Source organism: Vigna unguiculata, chromosome 11 (genome assembly GCF_004118075.2).
Source record: "Vigna unguiculata cultivar IT97K-499-35 chromosome 11, ASM411807v1, whole genome shotgun sequence".
NCBI classification, from domain to species: Eukaryota; Viridiplantae; Streptophyta; class Magnoliopsida; order Fabales; family Fabaceae; genus Vigna; species Vigna unguiculata.
Window position 1 is genome coordinate 22,425,805 of NC_040289.1, and position 13,352 is coordinate 22,439,156.

Below are 13,352 nucleotides of genomic sequence, written 5' to 3' on the forward strand. Positions count from 1 at the left end.
TGGAGATGCGGGGTATCGATCCCCGTACCTCTCGCATGCTAAGCGAGCGCTCTACCATCTGAGCTACATCCCCTACATTTTATTAATTAATATATTACTATCTAATAGTTTCTAACTTTTACTTTTTGCTTAAATAAAGATGAAAAATAGGAAGTCTCATATAATATTTTCCTTTTTGTTTTATATATTTTTGTGCCAAGTATTTACATATAGGTTCAAATACTATTTTGGTCTCTATTTTGGTCTAGTTTATTCAATTTCGTCCCTTTTTTTTTGCACACTCAATTTTGTTCCTGATTTGCTAAATTATATTTAATTTTGTCTTTTTCGTTGACACCATTTAAATTGATAACACCACAACCACCATCATATTAAAACCATCGCCACCACCAAACCACACCCACAATCACCACCACATTATAACATTTGAACAATGACATTTGAATAGTGTCATCCTCTACACTCTCTAGCCTCATAAAATGTAAATAAATTTTTTATACTTAGATGTGTCAATTTGGTCCCTAGCCCATGGGCCAACCCTGACCCATCATTAAGCCCTATTTTAGGGGGGCTCCAAATGAGGGAAAAAAAAAAACCTAGCCCCTCAAGCCCCTTCTCTAGTGGGTTAGGGCTAGGGCCAAGGTGGGTTAGGCCCCCAAATAATACTATAAGCCAAAGTCAAAGATCAAGTTGAGCGATCCGGACGGGTTCGAAGACCCAGACAGGACCGACGAGCCAAACGGGCCCGATCACCCGGACAAGTCTGAATCCCCAAATGGGCCTAACGACCTAGACGGCCCTAAGACCCAGACGTCCGTGTCGTCGAGCCCATCCGTGTCATCATGTTAGTTTGGGTCGTTGGCTCATCTGGATCGTCGGGCCTGTTCGGGTCGTCGGATTCGTTCGAGTCGTTGGACCCGTCTGGGTCAGTGAGCCTGTTCGGGTCGTTAGGCACGACCGGATAGTCAGACCCGTTCAAATTATCGGGCTTGTTCGGGTCGTCGGATTCGGTCGGGTTGTTGACTGGTCTGGGACATTGAGTCCGTCCGAGTCGTCATGCTTGTCAGGGTCGTCGGGTAGGTCTGGATCGTTGGGCTTGCTCCGGTCGTCGTGCTTGTCCGCGTCGTTAGGCCCGTCCGGATTATCAGACCCGTCCCACAAATAATAATATATTTTTCATGTTGAAAATGAAAGTCCATGGGTTGGTCTTGACTCTCAGTACTTTTGTGGAATTTTTGGCCTTGTAGGCTTCTTTGATGGAGACTTTTTTTCAATGTGGACTTTTTTTGTCCTAGCTCACATGGGTCAGGGCCAAGCCTTGGTTGCTAGGCCAAATTGACACCTCTATTTATACTTATATATCAAATAAAAATAAAAATGTATATTGGATTATATAATTCAAAATATAAATATATTTTAAATTCTACAAATTTTGAAATACAAAAAGTTATATTTCGAATGTTTCTAAATACAAAATAAAAAAATGTATTTTAAATTTATATTTTAAAATATAAAAATTTTATTTCAAATTGAAGAATCTAAAATACAAAAATTGACGAGGTAGAGAATAAAATATATAGAGTTGTCGGTAGAAATTCCATAAATATCATGTTATTAATCTCATTTGTGGAAAGTTTTATTAATCTCACATTAAAAAAGGTGCCTCAACTTGAATAACAAAACATTATTTCTCAATCTTAAACACGTGATTTTTTTTTTGGAAGTGATATTTCAACATCAGAAATATTAGGTTTTTTACAATGATGATGAACCAAGAACTAAGACAAATGATGGAAGCCACTGCGTCTCAATTTCAAACTAGCCAACGATGTCAAATTAATTCAAAATTCATTTTAAAAATGCCACGTAGACCGTATAAAAAGTGTGTGAAATTGTGGCGTTTGAAATGTCATTTCCGTTTTTTCTTTTTATTTAGTTAAAGACTAAAAGACCTGGAAAAATTACTTACCACAAAATTCATCTTCATTCCAAATACTCGGTTTTTCTCTCTACTTAGCTACACTGATATACTTTTTTTTGTCATTTTTTTCCTCAATTTTATCTTCTTTTTCTTTTATAATTGAATTATTTATGTTCAATCACATATTACAAGAAAATGTCTCATTAACAATCAATTTTAATGACTAAAATTTGTTAATCACTATAGTGATCGATTTAGATGTCAATTTACAAAATTAAAAAATTATTGGTTACTAAAATCGTCACTATTATGAATAAAAAACTATAATTGATCTTTAAATTGGTTTCTAAAATTTAGCTACCAAAATTTTAGTTACCAAAGGAAATTTGTCATTAAGCATTAGCTACTAAAGTTTTTCTACCTCTACCAAAGGAATTGGTTTCTAAATTAGTCTTTAATTAATTAGAGACCAATTTAACGACCAATTATATTTTTTATGATAGTGACTATTTTAGTAACCAATAATTTTTTATTTTGTAAATTGATATCTAAATTGGTACCTATAGTGACTAAGAATTTTTTATAAATAAAATTGGTCATTAATGAAACATTTTCTTGTAGTGTGACTGAATTCTCCATATGCTATTGGAAAAAAATCTTATATTTTTATATAGTTAAAAATGTCAATTGGTTTATCATTTTTCAAACCTATAATTTCTCTTAAGATATTTATTTGTGAAAATAAACCAAATCCATCACTATCCAACAAATGATCATATTTTAAAGATTTTTCAAGGTTTAAGAATTTTTCTTTAAAAAATGTAAAATCTAGTGATTTTAATTTTTTAACACTACATAAAAAACAAAAAGTACCTTTATACATTTTAAATTGTTCAAATCTACTCTGAAGTGTGGTAACTTCTTTATCTACAAAATATACACAAAGTAATAATTTCTAAATGATTTTTGAAGAGATTTTACAATTTCATTCTCAATGTTTTCATCAAATTGTTTCTTTTTGCATCTAATACGTACAAAAGTTAGGTTCTTTTTAACTCGAAAGTAAGTATTTTTTTTTCCTAAACTTGAATTATCTTTCTATAAAAAAACCAACTTTTAATTATGCTCCAATTAATCTATTATCCACCAAAAGACTAATCCCTAATCTAATTAATAGTTTTATAGAAAAATTTCAATTTCTCATCAAAATATATGCAAAAAAAAAAACTTTTGAAACTCGTAAATCGAAAAATATCGAAAAACAAAATTGGACAAAAGAAACACATTTCTAATTTTAGTACAAATCCAAAATAGAATAAAAACTAAAGCAACACAAAAACATACTATCCACTGGAAATTAGGATGAAAAATTGGTATACACGAACAATACGAAATTGAATGAGTGTAATCTGCCAAGACTGTAGAAAAACGACTCTTAGAAGAGAAGAAAGTAAGGAGAGGCAAGAGAAGTCACAAAGAGATAAAAAGATAGTGAAGAAAATAGAATAATAAGAGAATAAAAATAACTAAGCATTCTCTACTTCGTAAAAAAAATTATAATATACTAAATAAAGGTTTAACTCATTAATTATCATTTTTAATACCAATCAAAATTAACATACACTAATAATAATTTAATTAAACTTTATTCTCAAACAGAAACTTATAATTAATGTAATAGACCTATATAGTAATAAAATATGCTTTTGAGTTTTTTTTTCTTATCTCAAACATAATTTTATAATTAATTTAATATAGGTATATTAGTACAAAAATATTTTTTTAAGACTTTTTTTCTTAAAACTACTTTTATAATTAATTAGTTAATAAAAACATATTAGTCGTAAAGTTGTTTTTTAGAAGTCTTCTTTTACTAAAGGGTAAAAAGTATGACTTTACTTACTTTAACCATGAACCGACACTAACACAAAAAGTGCTTGTAATGTCTGTTATTTTCAGCTTTTGACGTTTGCAAGAATACCGACGTCATATATGGTAACGTTAAAATTAACGTCTGACAAAAATTGACGTCAGCTAATGTCTGAAAATACGAATCCAACGTCCCTTTACGTTAGTTAAATCTGCACCTGACGTTCAACTCGTGCCAACAGGAGGGAAAAAAGGCTGAAATTGATGTCTGTCCTTGTAATGATAGACGTCAATTTCAACAATTTTTTTTTTGGTTTAATTATGCCTTTGGTCCCCATTTTGGAGTGAAAATCTCAAAATGTTACCCAAATTTTTAAAAGTCTCAAAATGGTCCCTTTTTTGTTGAAACGTCTCACGTTTGCCCTTCCGTTAAGTCAAGGTTGACGCCGTTAGAGGGAGTGCCACGTGTCAGTTCCTCGATTTTTAAAATTTTTTTTTTGAATTTTTTTTGAATTTTTATTTTATTTTATTTTATTTTTAATTATTTTTTGATTTTTTTTAAAAAAATCAAAAAATTGCCACGTGTCAAGCTGTCATCATGCCACGTGGCAATGACAGTGACACGTGTCAGTATTACGCCACGTGTCATTTTGTTAGTCTCAATTTGGTCCCTTTATTTTAATTTGTCTCAATTTAGTCCCAATTTTTGTAAAAATTAGCAATTTTGTCCCGCTTCAAATTGAAACAAAATTTAATTTTATATAAATGTTATACAAATATTTTTATTAAATTTGATATTTGTACTCAAATTGATATTTTTATTATATATTTTCAACATAGCTAAGTTTAGTTAAAATTATGTTTCACATTCAACTTTACTTAAAATTGTTTTAAAATTTTAAATTTATATGTGTTTTATTGTAACATGAACTAGGTAATTTATGAATTTTTTTCTATTAACATTATTTTCTATTAACAACTTTTAAACCATTTTAAATAAAGTTCAATGTAAAATATTAATTAAATGAACTTAATTTGGTTAAAAATATTTACTTGAAATATCAATTTTGATGGAAATATTTGTGTACATTTATACAGAAATTAAATTTGATTTCAATTTGGAGAGGGACAAAATTGCTAATTTTTTAAAAAATATGGACTAAATTGAGACAAATTAAAATAAAGGGACCAAATTGAGACTAAGAAAATGACACGTGGCGTAATACTGACACGTGTCACTGTCATTGCCACGTGGCACGATGACAGCTTGACACGTGGCAATTTTTTTAATTTTTTTAAAAAAAATCAAAATAAAAATTCAAAATAAAAAAAATTCAAAAAAAAATTAATAAAAAAATTCAAAAAATCGAGGAACTGACACGTGGCACTCCCTCTAACGGCGTCAATGTTAACTTAACGGCAAGGGCAAATGTGAGACGTTTCAACAAAAAAGGGGACTATTTTGAGACTTTTAAAAATTTGGATACCATTTTGAGATTTTGACTCCAAAATGAGGACCAAAAACATAATTAAACCTTTTTTTTTTTTAATTTTGCCTATATTTACATATTTCCACACCTGAAGAAAAAAAAATTCCTAAAACATTTACAACAACGTGATAATTTTCACTCATAATTGTAAAGTTGTCTAAATTTTTACAATTACCACAAAACTAAAATATTCATCAAAAAATTGTTCTACGAAATTTTTAAAATAAAATTGTAATGTTTTAGGGTGACAGACGTGATCCAAGAGACGTCATAAGTTTTTTTGTGTTAATGCGACCTGACTTAACCATAATCATTTATTTGAGCAATTAAAGTGATGACTTAACCGTAATCATTTATTTGAGCAATTAAAGTGATAAGGCTGATTTATGATAATCATCATGAAATAATATGTAGACCAAAAATCCGACAAATAAATCATACACGTCAAAAGTAGCACTCACACAATGATCATGTTTGGCTGCGTATTTATCTAAAATAGAATAACAATTGTTTCAATATTTTTTTCTGAATATATATTTTCAGGTTAGAGAAATTAAAATATATTCTTAATAGACTAAAATTGGTATCATTATAAATTTTGATGGGAAACTCATTATTTTATTTAAACAAACTCAATGAAGTTTATCATTTTTATTTCCATTTTTACTCCAACTTAATATACTCCATAAGAGCGATTTGTAATACATTTTATTGGTGAAACATTTATAAACTTATTAAGTACGTACAGTATTATTAACTCTAAAAGAATACACCGTACCAATAAATTTAAATATATTTTGTCATTGTAAATAAATTGATTTTTTTTCTATTTCTAATTTATTTTGTTGTTTTTATTCTTTAACTAAAAAAAAGCTTCATTTAGAAAGAATGAAACACAAAATAAAATCACTAGATTTATTAGGACTATTATCAAAGCAATGGTTCCTTTAGCATATATAGGTGTGAGTTTGTTTAGTTTTTGTTGTGTGTTCCTCGTGATGTCTTTAGCATGGTTCTGGTATCTGTTAGTCAGACTGATGGTTCTTTCTTTTGTGGTCAGAGTTATGACCCCTAAGCCTCCTCCTCCCCCTCTTCCAAACCCAAATAACCCTCAATTAGTGGGAACAATTGAGGCGATGATTGCAGCCATGCAGCAGCAGAATGCTAACATGGTGAATCAACACAACCTAGTCTTGCAGCAGATGGAGTCTGCCAAACTAGCAGCCGAGGTGACCTAGCAGAGACATTTGGAAGCCTTACACCAGATAGGAGAAAATTGATCTGCAGCCGGTTCTTCCCAAGCTCCACCACCTAGAGTACAAGAGTGGAATTTGGAGGATTTCCTTCAACACCATTTGTCTCGCTTTGATGGCAAGACTAGCCCGGATGAAGCAGATCAGTGGATGAGGGATATGGAAAGAATTTATGATGCGAAGAGGTGCCCCGTAGAGAATAGATTGGCATATTCTAAGTATCTTCTTGCTGGAGAGGTCGTGCGCTGGTGGTCCACATGAAGATGATGCTTGAGGATAGTAGGGAGCCTGTCACATGGGATCTGTTCAAGAAAAAAGTTTTATGCTGAGTACTTCCCTGACAGTGTGAGGTATGCCAAGGAGATTGAGGTCTTGCAGTTGATGTAGGGAGATATGTTCGTTTCTGAGTACGCAAAAAAGTTCAAACACCTAGGCAGATTTCACACCCTGAGGATGGCTGAAGATTGGCAGTGTAGATAGTTTGACAATGGGTTAAGAGGCGATCTCAAACTCATGGTGGCCCCACTCTCTATCACAGAATTCCCTGCTTTGGTAGAGAAAGCCAAAGTAATGGAGAAGTTAAAGGCTGAAGTTGAAGCTTAACAGCGATCTCAACAGAAGGTGGAAGGACCATCTGGGTCCACGAGCAGACATGATGATAGGAGGAAACCATACTCTAGGCCTTAGCCTTAGGGGTCTAGGAGGTTCTCACCCCAGACTCAGCCTCCCAGGCACATGTATGATTGCTGGTAGGAGCTTGCATGTTTTATATGATTATGGAGAAACACACTCCTTTGTGTCAGAATCTAAAGTGGTAGAGTTGGGTCTTCCGTTGAGGGAGCTCCAGTTTCATCAGGTGGTATCCACGCCTGCTTTTGGGTTAGTCAGAACCTCGACGGTGTGTGTTAGATGTTTGATCGAGGTTGAGGGACACAAGTACAGGGTAAACCTCATCTATTTACCTATGGAAGGTTTAGATGTAATCTTGGGAATGGATTGACTATATGCTAATCACATTCTCATTGATTACAATGAGAAAAGGGTGTTATTCCCTAACTCAGAGGATGAAGACTTGTTTATGTCCTCACAGCAGGTGGATAAAGCAATCAAGGAGGGATTTTAGTGTTTCCTCATTTTGACTCGACTATTTGTTGAGGATCGAGGTGAGAATATTGAGATGCACGTGGTAAGGGACTTCACGGATGTATTTCCTGAAGATGTACCTGGCTTGCCTCCTAATAGAGAGATAGAATTCTCCATTGATTTGGTGTTGGGAACAGGGCCAGTATCAATAACACCATACCATATGGCTCCTGCTAGTTGAGTTGAAGAAACAGATAGAAGAGTTGCTAGAGAAATAGTTTATCAGGTCGAGCGTGTCACCTTGGGAAGTGCCGATGTTGTTGGTAAAAAAGAAAGATAATAGTTTTAGGCTCTGCGTGGATTATAAGCAACTAAACAAGCTAACCATCAAGAACAAGTATCCATTGCCAAGGATAGACGACTTGATGGATCAATTGCACGGTGCTGCGGTGTTTTCTAAGATCGATTTGAGATCAGGGTACCATCAGATTCGAGTTAAGTATGATGATTTGCAGAAGACCACTTTTAGGTCCAGATATGGGCATTACGAGTATGTAGTGATGCCTTTTGGTGTGACTAACGCTCCTGCCTTGTTCATGGACTATATGAACAGAATCTTCAGATCGATTTTAGACAAGTTCGTGGTTGTTTCCATCGACGACATCCTTATATACTCCCGATCTCGTGAGGAGCATGCATATCATTTAAGGACAATTTTGAGCATCTTGAGAGAGAAGCAGTTGTATGTTAAACTGTCAAAGTGTGAGTTATGGATGACCACAGTTCAATTCTTGGGGCATATGATCTCAGCCCAGGGCATATCTGTGGATCCATCCAAGGTGGAAGTTGTGTTAACGTGGGAGCATCATAAGTTAGTGATAGAAATTAAGAGCTTCGTGGGGCTGGTTGGCTACTGTAGGAGGTTCATTGAGGGATTCTCTAATATAGTGGCACCCTTGACACAACTGACTCGCAAGGATCAACCTTTTGCTTGGACCGACCGGTGCAAAGAGAGCTTCCTAGAGTTGAAGCAGAAGTTGACTCGTGCCCCCGTGCTGGTGATCCTTGACACCACTAGACCCTTTGAGGTTTATTGCGATGCTTCCCATCAGGGATTAGGGTGCGTATTGACGCAAGACAGAAGGGTGGTTGTGTACGCCTCAAGATAGCTAAAGAATCATAAGAACTATCCCACTCATGACTTGGAGCTGGCAGTTGTGGTGTTTGCCCTGAAAATCTGGAGACATTATCTATATGGTGCACAATTTCAGGTTTTCAATGACCACAAGAGTTTGAAGTACTTGTTTGACCAGAAGGAGTTAAACATGAGATAGAGACGGTGGATGGAGTTTCTGAAGGACTTTGACTTTGAGCTACTGTATCACCCAGGGAAAGCAAATGTGGGAGCTGATGCTCTGAGCCGAAAAACAGTTCATGTGTCTTATATAATGGTCAGGGAGTGGGGATTGGTGGAACAGTTCAGGGACATGCAGTTGCAGGTGGTTTTAGGAGAGGGTGTCATTAGGTGCGATCATCTAACTATGTCTAGTGATTTCCTCGGGTTGATAAAGGAAAGGCAACTATCTGATTCCAAGTTGTAGAGAATAGTGGAGTTGCTTTGCACCAAGAAAGGCAAAGACTTTGTTAAAGGAGGTGATAGGGTGTTGAGATTCAAAGGCAGAGTCTGCGTACTTGAGGACACAGAGGTGAATGACATGATTCTTGAGGAGGGGCACAAAAGTCGTTTTAGCATGCAGCCAAACATGAATAAAAAGTATCACGATTTGAGAGAATCTTTTTGGTGGTCGAGCATGAAACAAGATGTTGCTTCGTTTGTGTCATCTTGCCTGACCTGTTAGAAGGCCAAGGCAGAGCATCAGAGACCTGGGAGATGCTGCAACAACTGAAGATACTAGATTGGAAATGGGATAGCATTGTTATGGACTTTGTTACCCATTTGCCACGGACTGTGAGGAGTCATGATGCCATATGGGTTATAGTGGATTGTCTAACCAAGAACGCCCATTTCCTAGCGGTGAATCTGAGGATGTCCATGGTGAAGCTGGCGTAGTTGTATATCAGTTAAATCGTGAGGTTGCATGGAGTGTCGTTTAGCATAGTCTCAGACAGAGATCCACGATTTACCTCCCGTTTCTGGCAGAAGTTGCAGAATGCCTTGGACAACAAATTGATCATGAGTTCAGCTTATCACCCCCAGACTGATGGTCAGTCCGAGAGAATGATCCAGTCACTTGAGGATCTCTTACGGACATGTGTGTTGGATCATCTGGGTGCCTGGGATGAGGTCCTGCCCTTGATGAAGTTCACCTACAACAATAGTTTCCATGCAAGCATTGACATGACACCATATGAGGCTCTCTATGGCAAGAGGTGCAAGATGCCCTTGTACTGGTACCAGAATGGGGAAATATTGAGGCCAGAGTTGCTAAAACAAACTACAAAGAAGGTCAAGCTCATATAAAATAGAATGAAAGCATCCCAGAGTAGGCAAAAATCTTATGCTGATAAGAGAATAAGACCTTTGGAATTTGCACCTGGGGACCATGTCTTCTTGAGAATTACCACGACTACTAGTGTGGGAAGGGCGATTCGGTCGAGGAAGTTGTCACCTAAGTTCATTGGTCCCTATCAGATCTTGAGGACGATTGGACAAGTGGCTTATGAGATCGCTCTGCCTCCTCAGTTGGCCAACCTCCACTCGGTGTTTCATGTTTCGCAGCTAAGGAAGTATGTGTTTGATCCTGCTCATGTGCTAGAAATGGAAGATTTACGGGTTAAAGGAGATCTTTCAGTGGAGGTTCAACTTGTTGGTCTTGGTGATCGCCAGACAAGGCAACTCAGAGGGAAGTCCATCAGTCTAGTCCAGGTCATCCAGGACAAGAGAACAGGTGACTCTACGTGGGAGTTAGAGGAGGATATGAGGAAGTCATATCCGCATCTGTTCTATGGTAAGTCTCAATTTTCGAGGTCGAAAATTTTGTTGTTGGGGAGAATTTGAGACCCCTTTTTCTTATACTCTTTCCTTCTTTATGTTACCACTTACACAGAACAACACTCTTCCTAAATCCATTCTCACTCTACATTCTCTTCCCTTCCCGTTTCCCTTACTTCTCTCTAACAAAGGGGTTTGACAAGTAAAATAATTTTACACCCATTTGACACCTATAATTTTTGTACTCCCATTTGACACCTAAAATTTTTACTCTCATTTGACACCTAAAATACTTTTACACTCATTTGACACCTATAATGTTTTTACTCTATTTTGACATCTAAAATTTTTTTACATTCATTTGACACCTAAAATATTTTTACACCCATTTGACACCTAAAATTTATTTTCAACCATTTGACACCTAAAATTTTTTTACTTTGACATCCAAAAGTTTTTTACACGCATTCCTCCTACCCAAATTCTAACCCATTCCTCTCTTCCTGTTATGGAAATCAGGCTTGAGACTAGTGCATAATCTCTCCCTCAAGCTGAACATCCCTTCCTTTCGCATAAGTCAGCTTCAATTCCTCTTTTCTCTTCAAATTTTCAAATCTTGGATGTTTCAATCTGTTTTAGTCGAATTAGGGACTCATTCTTACTCTTTGTATCTGTAATCCAGCTCCTTAGGTTGTGCAATTGAGGTACCTCCCTATTGAGAGTTAATCTTGCAAGTTGTGATTATAAAGGTAAGGGAAGTTATCTATTTTTCTTTTATTTCACATGAAAATCATTTCTGGTGTTTTTGATTGCATGATTAGGTATGAATTGAGTGGTTGAACTGATAAATTGAATGTATGATTGAATTTATGCATGATTTTGGACCGTTGCATGTAAGAACATATTGGGAATCTGGTGTTTTCGCCTAAGCGAGGGGCTCTCGCTTGAGCAAAAACACTAGAAACTCACCCTTGTCACTATGCGAGATCTCACCTAGGCGAGCCAGTCTCGCTTGAGTGAGAGTCACTCTCGTCTAAGCGAGACAACTTAGCCTGAGCGAGAATTCGCCCAGAGTTTGGGATTGTTCTCTATTTCGAGCCTCACTCAGGCGAGAATGAATCGCCCAAGCGAGAGAGCCCTTTCGCCTGGGCTAGACCTTCTAGCTTGGGCGAGAATTTCTGCAGCTGAGTGTTATTTCTTTGTTTTGATGGATGAAGCTATGGTTGAATGTTAAAAATGCAATATTTGTTATGATATGCATGGATTATTATGGTTGATAATATGTGTGGTGAAATTGCATGAAGTTAGATTATGAGAAGATGTGGTTGAACGAGGATTTCAAGGGAAAATCTAAGGGGAATGTTTTAGTGTATGTAAGGACATAAAGACTCACTATTGGGGGTATCCTGAAACTCCAATAATCATTCACACTCAGATAGAGCAGAATAGATTATGTCATGAGGAGTAACACGAGGTCCTAGCCTTTGGACTTGATTAGGTCTTAGGCATGAATGGGACTTACCCTATGAGTGGTAGGGTGATAACCCCTTGAGGCCAAACTCTGCAGAGTTTGGGAACCATCACAGGTGCATGCCACCAAGAGGTCCAATGTCGCTTACATAATTTGGATATTGAGTCTAGAGTAATATATATACTGTGTTTGGGGTGGCCTATGTGATTCTGGTGGAAATTGAGAAAGATTGCATGGTTTCTGCTTATAATTGAACTGCATGATTTCTTTTAATCAGATTAGTTTACCCTTTCATTTCTTTTTGTGTTCTGTGTTTTGCTCTTTCTTGCAATGATCACTTTGGTGTGAGCAGATAAAAATGCAGGTGAAGATACTCCTCTCCTAGATAGGAGTTAACAGCAGTATAGGGATTTGATAGTTGTCCTTGCTTGTGTTTTGTTTAGGGGACTTTTGTTAGCCTTTTCTTAGTATAGGATGTGCCTGTAACCAATATGTTATTATGGTTCTGCGGATGACTCTGGTTTGTTTAATCATAATAGCAGCGTAAAAACTATTAAATGAGATGTTATAACTATAAAAAAAAATTGTTATACATGTTAAAAAACATAAAATCTAACCTATAATATTGGTGGAAATTTTTGGAAATGTAAATCATGTTACAATCAATTCAACAAATGTATTATTCAAGAGAAAAAACAAGCATAATTTCTTCTACAGTGCTGCTATTTTCTGAATATTATATATGAATGAATATTTGGATGAATGAGTTGCAGAAGAAGGAAATGAAGGGCAAAAACAACTAAAAATCTCAAAGGTTGTGAACATTGACTCAAGAAAATCATGGGAACACCACATCGCTGATGCTAACAATAAAGGATTCCCTGTGAGCCTCATTTCTTTACATTTTTAATCACTGCAATTGGTCGGTTAAGGACTTTGCATCAAATAGCACCAACAATGTTTTGATGTGAAATAAAGCTTTATTCATATATAGCTCCCTTATTATGCTTCCTATAAATAATTTGCAGGTTATGGTTCATTTTTCTGCTTATTGGTGCACACCCTCTATAGCTATGAATCCTTTCTTACACCTATCAAAATATTCTCTTTCTTAATGTGGATGTTGATGTGGTCAAGGTAATTTTTGTGTATAAACTATAGTGGGAAGACTCTTCCTTCTTGGTTTGGTGTTTATATAAAACTATTTACTCCATATTCCACCACAACTCTCAAATTTTCAATTTGTATATTTCTATGTCAGTGCTTGTAATTGGCAGAACATGCTACGCTAAGTATTGTCAGTGAATATTGT

At 35.7% G+C, this 13,352-nt stretch overlaps 1 protein-coding gene and 1 non-coding gene across 2 annotated transcripts; one reads left to right on the forward strand and one right to left on the reverse strand.

The window, feature by feature from the left end:
- On the reverse strand, positions 1–73 carry TRNAA-AGC. The gene has a single exon. It is a non-coding gene; the product is annotated as a tRNA-Ala (tRNA).
- Positions 74–10,104: 10,031 nt separating this feature from the next.
- LOC114170261 lies at positions 10,105–10,635 on the forward strand. Its single transcript, XM_028055746.1, has one exon. The coding sequence runs from the start codon at positions 10,105–10,107 to the stop codon at positions 10,633–10,635; it is 531 nt and encodes a 176-aa protein (XP_027911547.1).
- The last annotated feature ends 2,717 nt before the right edge of the window (positions 10,636–13,352 follow it).

What these genes read in the sequence shown, in the direction of transcription:
- LOC114170261 (XM_028055746.1), top strand. Translation starts at nt 10,105, where the DNA reads ATGAAAGCATCCCAGAGTAGGCAAAAATCTTATGCTGATAAGAGAATA.